This window comes from Sceloporus occidentalis, unplaced genomic scaffold, assembly GCF_023333645.1.
Source record: "Sceloporus occidentalis isolate IW3139 unplaced genomic scaffold, rSceOcc1.0.p SCAF_5, whole genome shotgun sequence".
Taxonomy (NCBI): Eukaryota; Metazoa; Chordata; class Lepidosauria; order Squamata; family Phrynosomatidae; genus Sceloporus; species Sceloporus occidentalis.
In genome coordinates this window covers 79,905,320-79,923,284 of record NW_028316985.1, presented here as the reverse complement: position 1 = coordinate 79,923,284, position 17,965 = coordinate 79,905,320, and the positions used below count along the sequence as shown (strand labels likewise).

General features: G+C 39.1%; 1 protein-coding gene across 6 annotated transcripts in view; it reads left to right on the top strand.

Moving 5' to 3' along the window:
• Positions 1-17,965, top strand: part of LOC149312361 (GRAM domain-containing protein 4) — a 116,654-nt gene that overhangs the window by 74,707 nt on the left and 23,982 nt on the right. For all 6 annotated transcript variants that reach the window (XM_089524463.1, XM_089524464.1, XM_089524461.1 and 3 more), the window contains 4 exons: positions 2,205-2,325; positions 11,627-11,688; positions 15,191-15,323; positions 16,052-16,077. In XM_089524463.1, coding sequence (XP_089380589.1) covers positions 2,205-2,325; positions 11,627-11,688; positions 15,191-15,323; positions 16,052-16,077 — 342 coding nt within the window. The remainder of the gene's footprint in view (positions 1-2,204; positions 2,326-11,626; positions 11,689-15,190; positions 15,324-16,051; positions 16,078-17,965) is intronic.

Below are 17,965 nucleotides of genomic sequence, written 5' to 3'. Positions count from 1 at the left end.
CACATATGTGACCTTTATGGCTGGCAGCATGCCAGTTCTCCTTGCATGTGTCATGACTGCTGAATTGCACGTGTCATGACTGCTGACATTCAGAAGATAGATTGAAGTTAGATTAGTTGTGCCACCTAACTTTACAGATTTGAGACACTGACATATCTCTCTCTTATGCAGACAGAAGGTAAGGAATGTGTCCTTATATCTGTTCTTTGGAAGCAGATGACTCATATCCCTTACTCTTTGTTCTTTCTAAACTAAAACTGTACTTCTTGTCAGCCACTAAATAGTATGTGTGTGTGTGGGGGGGAGGGTATACAGTTGCCTACTCCTTACCTGGCATTTGATACATATCAGGACAACTGTGTCTTACTTAGACAAGTGATGCTTGAAGCAGAAGAGAGAAGGCATTGTCTTACTGATAGTGACCCACAGGCCTTTTGCTTCCTAAAGTGTTGCTGTATGCCCAAGAGAATGGGCTGAAGTTCTGCAGGACTTGCAGGACAGGTTCACATGGCAGTGCTATAAGTGACAGGAGTTGCAGTTGTGAATCATCTTTATCCTCACTTTTGTAACGCTGAAGTATCCCACCAGGTTCCCAACAAGCTAACTAGCCCTGCCGTACCTAAGCTCAGCTCTCACCCAGTTTTTTGTAATTGTTTCCACTTGTTCAAGTCAGTGTTTGGAAATCTTCATTAACTGTGATTAAGATTAGCTCCCATTTAAGACTTGGGAAGTGTTCTAAAGTTAATCTCAAATGGGAATGAAAACTTCTCATTACATGGCCATGCTTGATAAGAAAAGATGTATTTTTGGTTTGTTAATGCTAAACCACTGGAACACAATTCAGGTTTCTCTTTATCTGCTGTGGTTCAAGTTAGCTTCTAGTGGTCATGACTCTAATACGATTGAATGTTAAAATGTTCCACTGAAGAAATATACTTCCTTTGTGAACACAGTAAAATTTCCTTTGTGGTTTGAAGCCTTCAGGTTTGGGTTCTTGCATCTAAATGTGGATTTTGTATGTATATAGTCAAGTATTTCAGTTGCTTACTCTTGTCGGTTGAGATAATTACTGAGAGTGCTTAGAATCATGTAACATGCCATATTGGAGTGGCCGCAATTGGTATAAACTCAGTATGGTTTTTTTTTTTACATCTGAAATATCTGTGCTATAAACAATATTATCAGTAGTAGGAAATTGAAGACAGTTTATCAATTTATTATTATTATACAATGTCATTAGTGTATATGATGATTAGCATCAAGTTAGGGACTATACCTTTAACCTCACGAGACTTCAGTTTTATTGAACTTCTAAATAAGTTACAACTTTTTGACACACACCACAGTACCATTTTTCAGAAGTCATGTTGGTATATATCATGTTGGTAGCACCTGAATTAGATTCATCTAATCTATAAATTATCTTTGATGTGTCATGTATATTCTGCAGTTGCTTTGCTCTCCAAGTAAAATGCAGCCTCTTGACTCTTTGCACTGGCAACTGGGGTCTGGGGCAGAGAATCTAGGAAGTCACCTTATACCAACTCAGGTATTTGTACATCTCACCCTGTCCAGTAATTCTCTACTCTGACTGGCAGCAGCTTGCTAGGGCCTCAGGCATAGGGCTTCTGTGTTTTATGAATTTTTTTCTAGTTAGAGATGTTATGTATTGAACCTGGGACACTAGGCATGGAAAGCATGTGCTCTCTCCCTACCATTAGGTCAGGTTTCTGGGGGTCATCTGTTGCAGCTTGGATGTCATTTCAGTCACACTTTGGCATAATAGGACAAAAAATGGTGCAGAAAATGGGCAGGACCTTATTGATTATTGAGCATGGCTTCACTAAAGGTATATGTAGTGATAGCATCTCACTTGAAAATGCCACCCATACATCTGATCCCACTCTATCACTGATTCATCTTCATCTGATGGGGGAGTCAGACAATATTGCTGTGCATCCATAGGAGTGTAATGATTTAGGCAAAACTACTTGAGCATGCCACAAATCTGAATGTTAAAAGCACCAGTTCACTAGGATCAGTAGTGTGCCTGTGTTGCAATACTGGATCCATAAATTTAGTTGTTTCTTTGTCCCCTGCAGTTTACACTTGCAAGTACACAATCTATTCCTCTCCCCAGTCTGGGTGATAGATTTTGTTTATCAAGGTGGGTAAAAATCCCTGGTTTTTTTCTTTCTAAACAGAGGAGGAGCTCAGGAAGCTGAGAGAAGAAACAAATGCTGAAACCCTGAAACAAGAGCTAGAAAAAGAACGCCTGAGGAGGATAGAACTGGAACAAAAAGTCAATGAAATACTTAAAACAAGGTAAGGAAAATCTATCATTATACAAAACATGGTATGACTGACTCTACAAGAAAGCAGTTTAGGTGGTGATAGTGGGTTAATGCACAATGCATAATAATCATATGTTAGTCTGGTTTTGCTATTTCATGATGTGAAATGAAGAACTGGTGATTACATAATGGTTTTGAAGCAGTGAACTCCCCCCCCCCCCCAATCTTCTTGAATTCTGAGTGGCTCAGGAAGCTGTGGATCTCTAGTAAGAACCTATGTCAAAGTGGGATAATTGTCATACTTGTTGGGTCTGATGTGAATTTGAGTTCAGCAACATCTAAAGAGTCACAGATGCCTCTCTACTAGCAGTTTAGAAAAATAATACATACTAATGGCAATTGGAACCTGCTCGCTAAGTTTTCTGTTGGGGGCAGTTTTAGTTCTTTTTGTGCTACATTCTCAGAAGAATCTGCACACGTGTCCCCTGCAAGGCTGTATTGATTTCAAGCAAAACCTGACACACTGTGCATTAGGTGTAACATGTACTTTAGCCATCATTCTTTTATCAGAATGTCAGATGTCACAGAAATGGTTAATCAGCCAAATTAATCCCAAAAGTTCCTTTATGGTCAGTCCATTAAAGTGTTATGAATCTTCTCCTGAACTACTTGATTTATAACAACAGCATCTCCATTTTAGAAATGCTGAGCCTAAAAAACAACAACATTCGAATCATATTCAAGCAGAGAAGTGACACCATCCAAACTTGTAAAACAAGTTTCTCTGCTTCTCATGACAGAGTGACATCAGCACTTGATTCCCCTCTGTCCATTTTATAGACTGAGGGAAGAAAGTGCATCAGAACATACTGAACAGCATTGTTCAGCAAATGCTGAACATTGCTGACTCCTATTTATGTAATAAGGAGAAAAGATACCCAGTGATTTTTTACAAAGTAGTTCAATTATGAAACTCTTATCTTGCTGCTTTGCACTTTCAACCTTTGGACCAAACCTTTAAGAATGCTTCATTTGTGCTGGTTTTTCAACAACATCAAACTTCAAAATTCTTTAGCCTGCATAGTGCTGTTTCATATATTTGTGTTTGTGACCAGCCTCTTTATTGTGTGTAAACCATTATGTTATCTTTGAAAAGCAGGATATAAATGTATTGTACAAATCAATAAAGGTGAAATTCATTTCTTTTCTTTGTATTTTTCAATCTCCTGTCATATTAAAAAGAAATACTGAGCAGCAGTGTAGCATTAGTTTTACATATGTTTCTGTGAGGATACTCTTCGATTGCTTTGTATTTAGGGTACCATCTGCTTCAAGAAGCACTTTGCCAGTAGAACAAATGTGTAAATGATTTGGAATGGTCTGATTGGCCATTTGTTCGGTGTAAACTGCATTCTGTCACTACTGTAGCTATGAGTTAATTTTATCACATAACAAAACTATAATTACAGCTAGCAATGCTGGATGATGTAGGTGAATTATACGCTTTTTATGAAGTGTCAGTTTTTTTGGTTTGGTTGTATGACATAGGTTGACTGACATGTCATGTACAAGTATTTTATTATTCCCATTTGTTATGTCCCATATTCATGGAAGGTGAAATATTTATCTAAATGTGTACTATGTTAGGGGAGCTACTAGTTCCTCTGCTGATCGATCATGTGACCAAAACGATGCACCACAAATATATGTGGTCTGCCCTCAGACACAGTTAGATGAGATGTTTGCAGTGGTCTTGGGGGAATTTTTATGGGTTGTTACATTCATTTGTTCTGCCTAGACCCTGGTCACTGTGAAGGGATAGGGAAACATTTCAGCCTGTCAAGACAATCACTTTCAGATATCCTTGACTTAGTTGTAGATCTGTGTCAGCTCTGATATTCTGGAGAGCTGCAAATGATGTAATAGCTCAGTTGGTGCCTAGAGTGCAAATGGTAAAAGAACTTGTGGGGAATACAGCCAAACAGGAAAAAGAGACCTTTATATTCTGTGGTGGTGGCTGGGGCAAAGAGACTTTGGCTGGGGCAAAGGGACAAAGACGCCTACAGTGGCATCTGGTGGAGACAATGTCAGCAGTGTGTCTGGGTGGATATGCTTTGAGTTTTAAACTAAATTTTGAAGGAGTTGTCCAAAGTGCTGAACCAGTGAGGTGCACACTAAGGATCAGCACCTGAGGTAGCTGCTTTAAAGTTCAGCCTTAAACCTAATGTGAATTCATTGCCCTATTGATATGGAAGCCACCAAGCACTGCTCCTCTCTTGATGGATAAAGAGCCTTTTGTATAAAGTTGAAGTGAACCAGCTAATAAAGAGCCTTGAAACCATTGTTGTGACCAGTTTGCATTGTATTTTGCAGATACAATTGCTTATATTTATTCCAGCATGAATGCTATGGTTCTACCACAGTTAGAGATTAATGCAGCAGGATCCCATCTGCTCATATCCTTTTGGATACTCTTGTGTTTGTTCAATGGAAGGATGTGGACAAGCTGTTGTGAGGCCCACCACCACTTTCATTTGCTCCTCATGGCGTGAGATGTTTGCCAGGACAGGACCCTACAATATGAGTCTAGGTTATTCCCACCCACCCTTTGCTCACTCACTGCTGTTTCTGCTATATATTGTCTCTGCTCTATGTATAAGGGCATCTCAGGATTCCCCTTTTCTGTTCTTAAAAAATGTTGATGACCATATTTTTGGGGAGAGGAAGTGGAAAAATCCTGGATGGAGACTTCCTGCTCCAGTTGCCATAGACAGAGGGATGGTTACTTCAATGGTTTTATTTTTAAGGTATATTTCAGCTCCTCTTTGTTCCACACTGTTACCTCACCTGGTAGGTCATATTTTGCTAGAGTTCTGCTCTCCAGCTATTTAAATGCTGAAATATCTTTGTAATTGTAAACGGTATCGAAGGGTATGAATAAATAGTGGGGTATCAACTGATCACTGCTTTATTTTGATAGCATTGAGCTGGAGGTGATAAGTGTGGCAGGTTAGGGGATGCAAAGTCGATGTGGTGTAGTGGATTGAGCATTTGACTCTGGAGACCAGGATTTGAATCCCAGTTTGACCATTTAAATCCACTGGGTGAGCTGGGGCAAGTCATACTCTCTCAGTCTCAAAGGAAAGTTGCCGCTGAAAAAACTTGCCAAGAAAACCCAGTGATAGGGTCGCTGTAAGTTGGAAATTATTTGTAGCCACATAACAACAAAAAATTAGCCCTCCAGGGGTGTTAGATGTCTGCACCCCTTATGGCACCTGCTCTGCAAAAAATAAAAATAATAATCATCAATTTTTTGGCATCCAAATGCTCCCCAAAAGTCCTTTGGGGAACATGGAGGCATGTTTTTGGGCCTCCCTAGAGCATTCATGTTTATACAAATGCCCTAGAGGACATTTTAAGAAAAAAAATGTGTGTGTGTGTGTTTGTTTGTTTTGCAAAAAATCATTTTGATTGGACACCCCTGGGGTGTCCAGAGGGGCTCCAGACATGGTAAGCATGCTTCCATAACCTCAAGAGATTTTTTAAAAATTTATTTATTTATTTATTTATTTTGCATTTCTTAGCAGAATATTTTTTTTTCTGAATTTTTCTTTTTGCAAAACATACTTTTTGATCCTTGGCCATACCTAGGGACCACAAGACTAGCCCTAGGGGGCAGCATGTCACCCATGGGCCTGACCTTGCCTACTTCATATTAAAGCAGTGATTCCCAAAGTGGGCAGTATGCCCTCCCCCAGATGGTGGAAACATCTGGGGGGCACTGAAGGGGAAAAAGAGGGTGGTAAGGGGTCTTTCAGTCAAAGTACTGGTGTGCAAGAAAGACAAGGAAGGGTAGAAGTGGCCTTAAGGACCATGATGGGGATGAGGGTAGCATGAAACTTCTTTTTAGGATCCCTTTAAACCACCACACAGCCAAGCTGATTGCTTCGTGTGGTGGTGTCTCCTGCTCTTCACCTCCCCACACAAGATTACTCCCATTGCTACATCTTTCACTAATAGTGGTAGTTAGGAAATTCTCACATGGCTTGGGGGCAGAGCATCACATCTGTGGCTTGGAGTGGTGCCATTTTGGGACAGACTGACTCCTGAAGCAGAATCCCTGGATTACTCCAGCACACCACTCCTGAAACTGGAGGCTGCTGTCTTCTATCTATACTAACAACAGCCTTCTGCTTTGGGAGTTAAGAGGAGGAGGAGTCCCTGAATTCCTCCTGCACCCCACTCCTGAAGCTGGAGGTTCTTGCGTCAATGGCAGACAGTAGCTTTCCTGTCAGACCCATGTGCATGGTTCTGTCATGATGATATGGTGATATGATGATACAATGATATAATGGTGTGATAGCCTGATGAATTATTGTGAGGATGGATATGGGGAATATAAAAGGATATTATATAATATTATATAATATTGTATTTTATCAAGTGGATACTCTAGACATGGGGAAAAACGGAGAGGCAAATGGGTACAGGGTGAAGATTTATAGTTGTATGACCCTACCTTTCTTGCAAGAGGATTTGATTTGAAAAGGAGGGGTACTTCCCTTCCTGTCTTAAGAGTGATTGAATGATAAACACGGGAGGGAAAAAAGGGGACATGAAAGGTTGCTTTGATCGGGATCAAAGGTTGGGCACCAACAGCCAGAAAAGGGGAGGGGGCTTGATAGTTTGAATTCTAATACTATGATAGAGCAAAGAGACTGTCAGTTTCAGCAAATACACTCTACTGAGAACTTCTGCTCTAATGTCTAAAATAAACATCTTTTGTTTTCTATCACAATAAGATGTCTTTCTATCTGAGTTTGCTGGTCTTGACACATTCTCACATCACTGGCTCCCTGATTGTCTTGCTTGCTTCTCTCTCTCTCTTGGATGAGACTGGGCCATACCAGGAGGATGGAGGAACTCAGAAAGTCCTGCCCTGTCTCCTCCTCTTCTCCCAGAGGGGATTTGAAGCTCAGTGGTCAGAGAAAGGAGAGACCTCATTTGCCTCACTTTCTGGCAACACCTTCTCTTCCACAGAGCTGCTTGTGTCTTAAAAGGTATGCTAATGTTACACCCCGTTTCCTCCAAAGGCAGTTGTTTAGGGAGCAACAGTGGCATGGCTAGGTTGGTGGTCATGATGTCACCCCACTTATGGTGTCACCTGATGTGGCCTGCACCCACCCTGCCCCCTTGTGACACCTCTGCTGTAAAACCAGCATAGGCGAGAGGCTTCTCAATCACTGCTAAGCCAGCTACTTGGTTGCTGCTCCCAGGGTGTCCAGGTGGAATAGGAAGCAGTGGCTGAGATTGGTTATTTTGAATGTGCAGTAGAACAGTAGACCTAATATCAAGAAATATGTGTTTGGTGTTGGCCGCTAGGGTTGTCATCCAAGACGAAAGTGGGCAGTAGCCCAAGACAGTGTGGGGGCCACTATATTAGAGTGTAGTATTAGAGCAAAGATAGTATTAGACTTGGAGAGAAACAATGTGGTGTAGAAAGGCAGCTTGGTGCAGTGGTTTGAGTGTTGGCTATGACTCTGGAGACCAGGGTTTGACTCCCCACTTGGCCCAGGGAATCCATTGGGTGATCTTGGACAAATTATGTTGTCCCAGAGGAGAGCAATGGAAAACCTCTCTGAATAAATCTTGCCAAGAAAACCCTGTGATAGGTTTATCTTATGGTTTCCATAATTTGGAAATGACATGCAGACAAACAACACGTTAAAGAGATAAAACTTCTTAGATGTTTAATGGCAGGGCATACCACTCTTGAAGGTAGCAGTCTCATATTACATCTTTCAATCTTAACAGTACTGGTTGCTTTTTTTTTTTTTTAACATGTACGCGCTATGTTTGGGTATTTGAAAGGAGCTGAGAGTAGGAGTAATTTTGAAGTAAGTTTAAGAAAGTGACTCACCATGCAACAAGCATAACCCTGCCTGCAAACTGTGTTAGAACCTTGTAGTGCCCTTTCAAGGTGCCTGAGTAAGTAACAAGTGCATCTCATGTCAGGTTTTCTTTTCATTTTGTGCATCATGGTTACAAATTGCAAAAATAAAGAGGTTTGCAAATTCCTTGGCACAGACTTTTGGGTGCTGCTCTGGGTTGAAGTTGAATGGTAAGTTATGTAAACCTGTACTTTGCTGCTGTGAAAATTATATGCCATTAGCCATTGATGGCCAGCTTCAAATGACTTTTCATGCTATTCTAATTGCAGTGTGACTAATCAGAAATGACCTTAAGCTGTCGTTACCACCATGCTTGATGGAAACAGCATTTTATGAATTAAAGAAAATTAAGACATTACACAGATGCAATGTAATTAATCTCTTTTACAATGCAGGCAACATGCATGGTTTGTAACATTCAGCTATGTTCAGTGTTGTGTTCAAAGGTGTTTTCTTGTCAAAGGTCTTGCTCCTACAGTAGGCCCAAGGCTATATCATTAACAGATGGATCAAACAGTATCTTCCTCTGGTGTGTCCCAAATTAAAGATTACAGACTGCCAAAATAAAGCTGCTTTGGGTCTCTTTGGAGGTATGCTATTTAAATGATGCATGGGTCCTAAGAGTCCGGAGGTCGCGCCAAAGCCACACTCCATTCCTAAGCACTGGAGGGCAGCTTTGGTGCAGCTTCCGGATTCTTAGGATGCATGCATCATTTAAACAGCATACCTCCAAAGAGACCCGAAGCAGCTTTATTTTGGCAGTCTGTAACAGGCCTCAGCTTCCTTATTTGGTTTTAGGGAAGGCAGACCTCATTGACAGTGCTGTGTTCCTCACAGATAGTTACTGCAAGGAATGTTGTTATCAGCATGCTTGGTACTTGACAAAGCTGGAGAGCTTAATGTCACAGATAAAATACACAAAGAGCAGCATACAATTATACCTTAACTGTAGAGGTTGGAACAAACAAACAACCCCCCAAACATCTCAGATTAGGGGCTCTGGTATGGAAAGGCATAGACTGGGGCTGCTTTTCCTTCCCAGCTGCAAGAAATTGGATGGTGTTTCACTCTTGTATTTTGAAAAGCTGTTGAAACCTAGACCCTTTTTCATGCTGAAATACACACTGAGTTAAGACAGCTTCTTGCTGGTTAAAAAACAAACGTGTATATTTATATTGCTCTGTTTTCTTCTAGACAGTGCCAGCTCAACTTTAATCAAACTATAGTAAGTCATTTGCCAGAAGCACTGACCACCTTGCTCTCTATCTCTTGCAATGTCACTTCTGGCCTTTTTGAATGCCTGGGTGGAAAAATGGTGGCAGTGGTGGCTCTTTGGCACTTCCTCTCAAAAGAGCACAGAGAGAGTGGAGCAAGTCGAAGCTTCTTTTATGTACTCTGAGGATGGACTAAGCTCTTATCTTTCATCACTTTACTCAGAGAAGGGGATGGCCCTTTTTTATATATATTAGAGTTAAGGTGCACTACTTACCTTACTGACTTTGATAAGAGTTAGTACTGGCCCTTTTTGACATGTGTGCCTTTTCTGCCCTGCCCACACCTAGTTGCCTCCCTCCACATCACACCACCACCACTATTTACTGTAATTCTCTCCTCATCCATCTACCCTTTAGTGTGAGCACAAACAGTTATGCCTGCTGGAATTTTGTAAATTGTTTGGCATTGTATATTTTTTAAACTTCCATGAAAATATAACTAAGGTGTGTGTGTGTGTGTGTGTGTGTGTGTGTGTGTGTGTGTGTCCATGTGTCAACACTCAGAGATGGTTTTGCCAGTTTCTTCCTCTGAAATATAACCTACAGCATCTGGTATTTGTTGGCATTTTTACATCTAAATACTAATCAGGGCTAACCCAACTTAGCTTCCAAGTGCCTTCAGGGTTGTCCAGTTGTTTGTGGATTTCAATTGCTTCCCGGTGCATTCTGACCTAATAGTTTTTGGCATGATCCAGAATTTCAATGTTTCAAACAGCATTTTTTGCCCAGGATGGTTTATAATGTGTTCTGCTATTGCTGATTTTTTTTTTACTAACCCAGTCTGCAGTGTCTCTCATGTTCCTTAATTCGCGTTTGAACTCTGCGTTTGGTGGTCCCTATGTAGACTTGTTAGCAGCTACATGGTATGCCGTAAACTCCTGCGGCTGTGAGAGGGTCTCTCCTGTCCTTTGCTGAGTGCAGCATTTGCTGGAATTTCTTGGTCGGTTTGTAAACTGTTTGGAGGTTGTGTTTCCTCACTAGTGAAAGCTATCCTAACCCTAGTGTTGAAGAGTGTGTAGCCTGTACATAGAATCATATAATCATGTAATGGTAAGTCGGTGCCATTTTGCCTCACAATGTCCTGGGCAAGGCTGGCATCTAGAAGGTGTTTTGATTTGAGAATTTTTATCCTGGAGTCTACAATAAAACATATCTGACCTGTTCTTCATAGGTGCAAGTGAAAATGCAGGGATTTTTTCTTTCTTCCCTGAAATTGTCCACTGGCCTTACTGAGTAAGGCTTATTTGCAGCTTGACTACAGCAAAACCCTTTACATGGAATTTACTACCATAAGTGAAAATGCAAAACTGCCCATCAGTTTTATCTCTTTCCTGTCTATCCTTTGCCCCATGAGAAGAGAACTCTTTTTCATCTCTCCTTGCTGCCTGTCAGATTTCTTTCCAATGTGAATCCCCTCTCCTCTCTTGAAGCAGAGACGAACGAAAAGAAGAGCAATCAAAACTGGTTGCTGTTCATTCTTGTACTCCCCAGATAGTCAATTCTGAACAATTTTGTATTCACATATCATGCAAGGTTGTCCTTAGTGATTGTTTGGGGAATAAAAGAGGATGACAGAAACATGCCTCAGCTCTATAGACCAGGGGTTTGACAAACAAAATATTTGCTTTACAGCCTTAAGAAGCCTGTGAATTTCCTCGGATTTCTTCCCAGGCTGCCTAAAAGCTATCATTACCTGGGGCTAAATGTTAGTGGGGAAAACAATGCCTCATGCAGTTTTGGCTATATAAAAAAATAGTGCCTAGTGCAATTTTGGCAGTTAAAGTGCAATTAAACTACTTTGTGTACTGTGAAATATCTCCATGCTGAACAATAGTTTTGGGGGAAAGGCAATAGAAATTAACTTTATAGAAATAAAGTTAACAACAATAGCAGCGGCAGTAAACCAAGATTTTTTTTAGCTCATGTGTCATGGAAAATGTCTGTTTTGATGGGGGATACAAAAAAGTACTATCAAGCCTTTCTCTTCTATCATGCTAATTAAAATACATCTTCACTCATATGGAATGTACATGCTGATTTTGTTTTTGTTTGAGGGTTGTACTGTTCTAAATTGCTGTTTCTTTCTTTCTTTCTGGGTTTTCTTTAGACCGGAAGAACCACCTCCTACTCAGCAGCCCCCAAAAGTACCGACACAAGTCAATGGAACAGGTACTTTTGACTCCTTAGTAACTTCATCCAAATCTTCTCCACAAGGAAAGTACGGAAGAAAGCAAATTTAAAAGAATTGGGGGGGGGGGGGGAGAGATGGTGTCTGATAATTAGTGAGATGGAGTAGACAGAAATATTTAATGTAATTTGTGTGTTTTTTTCTGTTAAAAAATCCTGATAAGTAGGAGGTATGCATCCAAATTCCAAGCTGGAAGACAGGGAGCATGGAAGTCTATGACCTTAAAAAAAATTAAAATAAATGGGAAAATGAGGAATTTCAAATTTCAAATTGGATTTTTATTTACATTCATTTTTAAAAAATGGTGTATGCTTGCTTTCTTTTTAAAATTATTTATGTTAATGGTAAATAATGGGGATATAAGCTCTCCTTAGCAAGCATAGCTATTACTTTTTCACCTCATGAAAGTAAACTGGCAGATAAGTTGCTTGACATCTGACCTTACTTCAATCTGTCAATCAAGGACGTGTTATTTTGTTTGTGTGGCCAAGATAGAGGCTTAGCCAGTCTTTGTGGGCCTATATTCTCATAATTAACCTCACACACTATCTTGAGTGCTAGTTAGAAAGTCCCTATATGGAAATATTTTGAAGGCATCTTCTCAACCTGGCATCTACTAGATATGCTGGACTAAAGCTTCCAGATGACAGTGGTTGTAGCAGTGCATTTTATTCCTCTTGCACCAGAATGAGGCATTTTCGCTGCCCAGACTTCTGTTTTGTTGCAAAATTGATATAAAACTAGATCTATAATGTAGGCAGTTTGTGGCATTGTCACCTGAAGAATTTGTACACAGTGCCCCCAAGTTTTAGCCACTTCCCATATGCAGTTTTCTTTTTGTTTTTAAGTCTGGTTAAAAAATGGAAGTGAAATAAGTACTCTTTTTTAGTTGTAAATTTGTGAAGTTTAGTGTTTAGTTTGCTCTAACATTTACAAAATACTTGAAATGTCAGTGGGAAATCTCACTTAATCCTATGATTTATGTCTTAGTCAGTACATCCTGCTAGTAAGGCCTTCCCTCAAAAAGCCAGCAAAAAATATTTTTGCCAGGAAATTGCCTTCTCCATCAGAGATTGCTTGAGGCAAGGCATTACATTTCTATTTAAATGTTCTTGTCAGACTTCCTTATGCCACCCAATCCTGAATATTGGCTGTCCCTACATTTTAAAAAAGGTGTCCAGTCAGTAGATTCTAGATGGAGGAGGAGATGGTGCTCATCAGCTTAGAAGGAATTGTTGGTTAGAATAGGAGTCCATCAACATTGAACAGTTATAGCAGGTTGATAACACTTTAACTAACCTGACTCCATCTCATGGAATCTTGTGATTAGTAGTTTGGGTCTTCTAGAGATTGTTGGTGCTATAGTTTAGGAGAAGTGAAGTGGAACGAACAGTCTAGCAGAGAGCCCTAAGTATCTTATCAAACTATAGATCTAAGGCTCTATAGGTTGGAGCCACGGCAGTTACGGTGGAATCAAAGTACATTGTGTAGTGTTATATATCTTCCTGTAAAATAGGAGGATGAAGACACCCTTATAAGGCCCACATACTACTGCTGAGGTTTACAATCTGCCATTGTGTAAATTGATGGATTAGTTATTACTAGAAACCAAGGTAGTGGGAAAATATTTATGGAAGTATTACATCTGACTCAGGCTACTCCCACTTCAGAAATAATGCAGTTTGACACCACTTTAACTATCATGGTTTATTCTGTGGAATTATGGGATCTAGAGTTTGTTGTGACACCACAGCACTCTGATAGAGAAGGCTAAATATATCACAAAACTACGAACCCCAGAATTCCATAGCATTGAGCTATGCCAGTTAAAATGGTGTCAAACTAAGCCAATTCTGAAGTGTAGATGCAGCCTCAGTGCACATTCGACCCACTGTTTAGAATTTATAACTGTGTGAATTTCTCTCCCATTACATCTGGTTCCTTTTAGCTCCCTCCCATTCCATATGAGCTATAGTTAAAGTATGTTTAAATCCTGTATTATGTTATTTTTGTAGGAACTTCACTTTCCTTCCATCTGGTGCACTCCCCCCCCTCCATTTTTCAAAGCTTTGATCTATCTAGACGCTGCTTTTCTGTAAACATTAGTTACATAAGCATTGAGAAATAACATGTTTCCATCACTTTTGGAGTACAGACATTTTTATTCTCTTCCCTAAAATAAAATTTGAAATAATAATAATAATAATAATAATAATAATAAGAACAACAATAATAACAACAACAGTCCAAAACATTTTGGTATAATGGTGGTGCAATCTTCTTTGGTTTACAGTTTTATGTACAGATTTCCCATGAAGTCTGAACTGATCAGTCACACTTTTCAGTTGAATCACAAATCAAAATCCAAATATGTTGCTTGTAGTGGATGTGCAAGCTGTGACTTGTGCTAACTAGCATGAAATCTGAATTGGCAAATAGTAGCTAAGGCTATAGCTTTGCCCTTGGATGCTGATGCAGCACAGAGATGGAATGAAATTCTGACGCAAAGGCTAAAAGGACAAAAGAAAGCATAGAAGGGAATCTTAAACCATTGTACTTTGAGGTTTTAAAGGCTGTAAGAAATCATGTCTCTGCATAACTCCATTCCTGGATTGGGGGTCCGTATTGCCTCATTAAAAATTACTCATCACATAGTAGAATTGATTTCCTAGTGAAACTCTTATTTTATTCAGATTAGTAGATAAACAAATAATATGTGTTAATGTATTTAGGCATGGGTAGAATGTCTCCCTGTGAGAGATCCTGTGCCCAGGACCACTTTCCCATAAAAATGCTGTTGTCTCTACAGTAAAGAAAACAGTCACCTGAAACATTGGAGACTTACCACGTTCCTCATTTCAGCTGCAGAACAGAAATTGCGAGATGTTGGAAAACTAGGAATGTACAAATAAATAACTGATGGAAGAATATGGGACATATGGTTGCTAGAGAAGCTGTCACACACTTCCAGTCTTTGTAATGGACAAAAAAAAAAAAGGAAAACACATTGATTGGTCCATTTTTATTGATTACAACAACAATACACAAAATCTAAAACCTCAACCCCACCAAACCACTTTCTGGAGGGAAATTCTGGATACTGCTCCTTCACATTCTGGAGAATGAAACATTAACCTCATCCTCAGACACTGATCTTATCCCAGACTGGAATATATTGCAGTGAAGTTCTTTTCATTGACTCCCAAGACCTATTGATTCTTATGCTAACTGTCTTTCTTTCTGATTTCTTGTAATCATCATTACTGTTATTTCTCTCTTTATGTCATGAATGCATCCTGATTAATAATAAAAAATTAATTTTTTTAAAAAAGAATGCTGTTGTGTCTGGGTGTGGTACCCCTGTAACTAAAGTTAAGTTTCTGTGTGAAAAGTTCTGCCTGTACTGTAGAGTTATTGCTTTCACATGCAGTTTTAAACTGACACTTGAAAGTAACGAAAATGTAATGCATTTTTTGTCACTAGATAAACGCAGCCACATGGTGTGTTCAAGAGTTCAGAAGTGGGTGTATGACAAATTTGGGGAATATATTGAAGACTTCAGATTTCAGCCAGAAGAGAACACAGTTGAAACAGAAGAACCACTTAGTGCTAGGAGGTAAATCTTACTGGATGACCTGTTTTATTAATATTATCTAAATTAAATACTCTTATCTAAACTAAATAAAAATATTATTGTTACTTGCTTTTATACAGTATTGATCACAGCGTCTAAGGTATTGTTAAAAGCTTCTGTGTTTCTCCTTAATGCCATCTTCTCTGGATAAAATAATTGAGAAATGTCTGGAATGAGAGGAAACAATACAGTTTTGCAATTATATAGTAGTTCCCACCCTTTGGTTCTCCATTTACTTTGGCCTTTAGCTCCCAGAAGCCTTAGTCGGTTTGACTAACAGTATGAGAGCTAAAGTCCAAAACAAATGGAAGGTTGGGAAATACTGTAGTAGTACAAAGAATAAAAAAGCCAGCTGCAGTTTATTTAATATACATGCTGATCACTCTTCTTTCTGTTTGCACTTTTATTTTTTTGGCAATATGCAGCATCTCAGTTAACTCTGTATAGGGGTGTAGCCTTGAAATTAGTTTTATATCATAACTTTATTTTATATTTGAGCAGAAATGCTGGTATCTATAATAATAGAGTGCCCCTCTGGGAGGTGTGCCACCATTATTTCTCATCTTTAAACTGCTCTTAAGGAACTGAATGTTTTAGTTAGGTGGTAATTTATGCTAGCCCATGTCATATTTTCCATATTATGGTTTTTACTATTACTGGTATTCATCTTTCAAAGAAGCATATTACATTTTCAACCATTTATTTTCCAGGCTTACAGAAAACATGAGAAGATTAAGTAAGTGCCTAACATTATATTCATGTAATACAAATAGCATTTATAGAGTTTATACCATATAGGCATGTGTGACGTTGAAGCTGACGTTGCAACAATAGAATTGGTGCGATTTTGTTATCTCTCACAATCATGCATGCAAAGAGTGTAGAAAGAGTCTACTTGGTAAATTAAAAATAATTTAAATCTCCAATATTATAGAAATGTAACATAAAAAGTATATAATGACAATATGTCAAACAATAACTATCAAACAATACGTGTGTGTGTGTGTGTGTGTGTGTATATATATAAATGAACAATTAATCTGGTGCCTCAAATATGTATTTCTGTACTTACTGCTGTGTATTTTCAATAGCAGTAGAAGCTTGAAGTCATTTTAATGTATTCATTTGAATACATTATCCTAGCTTATAAGTCACCATCAAGCAACACTTTCATGGTTTGAAAGGCATGCATAACCAAGCAACAAACCAAGCAAGAGTAAAACATAGCCATGTGAGAGGAAGAGGGAAGGAGAGATGAAGCAGAAGAAGGTGAAACATTTCACTTGATAAAAGATGGTTTGTAGGTGGGTTTGAGAGTTCTAAACAAGGCATAGCCTCCAGGAAGCTGGCCTTAGGAAAAGAGTCTGAAGATGCAAATTAGCTCTGAAACTACTTGAAAAATATACAGACAACACTGGAAAAAGATGTAGTTGGTACTGTTTCTGTTTTCCTCACTTCTGCTATACTTTGCAAAATAGGGACTGGCAGATCTTCCAGGTGGTGAGATTTCACTTCTTGGACTCAGGCCTATCACTCAAGCTGTGACCTTTGGCTCTTCCTATGGTACAATGTCTGGAGAAACATAAGAACAATGAGTATGTTGTTCACAGCCCTTGGATCTTCCTGACTATGTGTAACATGCAAACCAGGTCTCTGTTTAACCACAAACGTTGCCAACCAGAATTGTTTGCTTTATTCAAAGTATTAAAGTAATGTGTCTTAACCTGTCAAGCCAAGGAAAACATGTAGAAAAAATAAATCTACTCTTTTGTTGTTTAAACAAAAACCTCTAAAAATGTATTGACACTTTGGGGAAACTGATTTTAATTGCAGCTTTTAAAATAAAGTAAATCTTGATGGTGGCATAAGCATCACAAACGCTGGTATAAAATGAAGCCTGTGTAAAACAGCCCTTAATTGGACATTTACATAATAAATTTTCAATGAAGTGACCTTTGAAATGGGATTGTCTGTGAAAATTGATGTTCCTGCTCCTCCTTTTTATGAATAATATCTTGTGGATGTATTTCAGTCTGAGTGTGCATTTACACAGTAGAAATAATGCAGCCTGACACCGCTTTTACAGCCATGGCTCCATCCTATGGAATCCTGAGATTTGTAGTTTCGTGAGGCACCAGCACTTTTTGGCAAATAAGACTAAAGACTTACAAAACTACCAATCCCAGAATTCCATAGGATGGAGTGACATCACTTAAACTGGTGTCAAACCGCATTATTTCTAAAGTGGAGATGCACCCTGCTCAGCAATGACAGAACATGTCTAGGTATAAAACAGAAAATACTGTATAGGCCATCAAATTCTCATACTTTTTAAAAGAGTTTAGAAATCTTACATTTTAGACAAGAACTGCCAAAAACACTCAGCCAGCATGGCTGCAGGGTTCTGGAAGTGCAGCTCAAGAAAATAAAATTTCCAGTCCTTAGCAGGTGAGCTAGAATGGGTCCAGTTATGTTTATTTTCCCCCAGCATAAATACTCTCCAGAAGTTGTTGTTTTACATTAATCTAAAATTGCTTAAGCCCTACACTGAGGCACCTTGCACCATAAGAACAGCAAGCATGCAGACTTTTCCTTAGTTAGTTCCCACTCATTCCATATGTTCT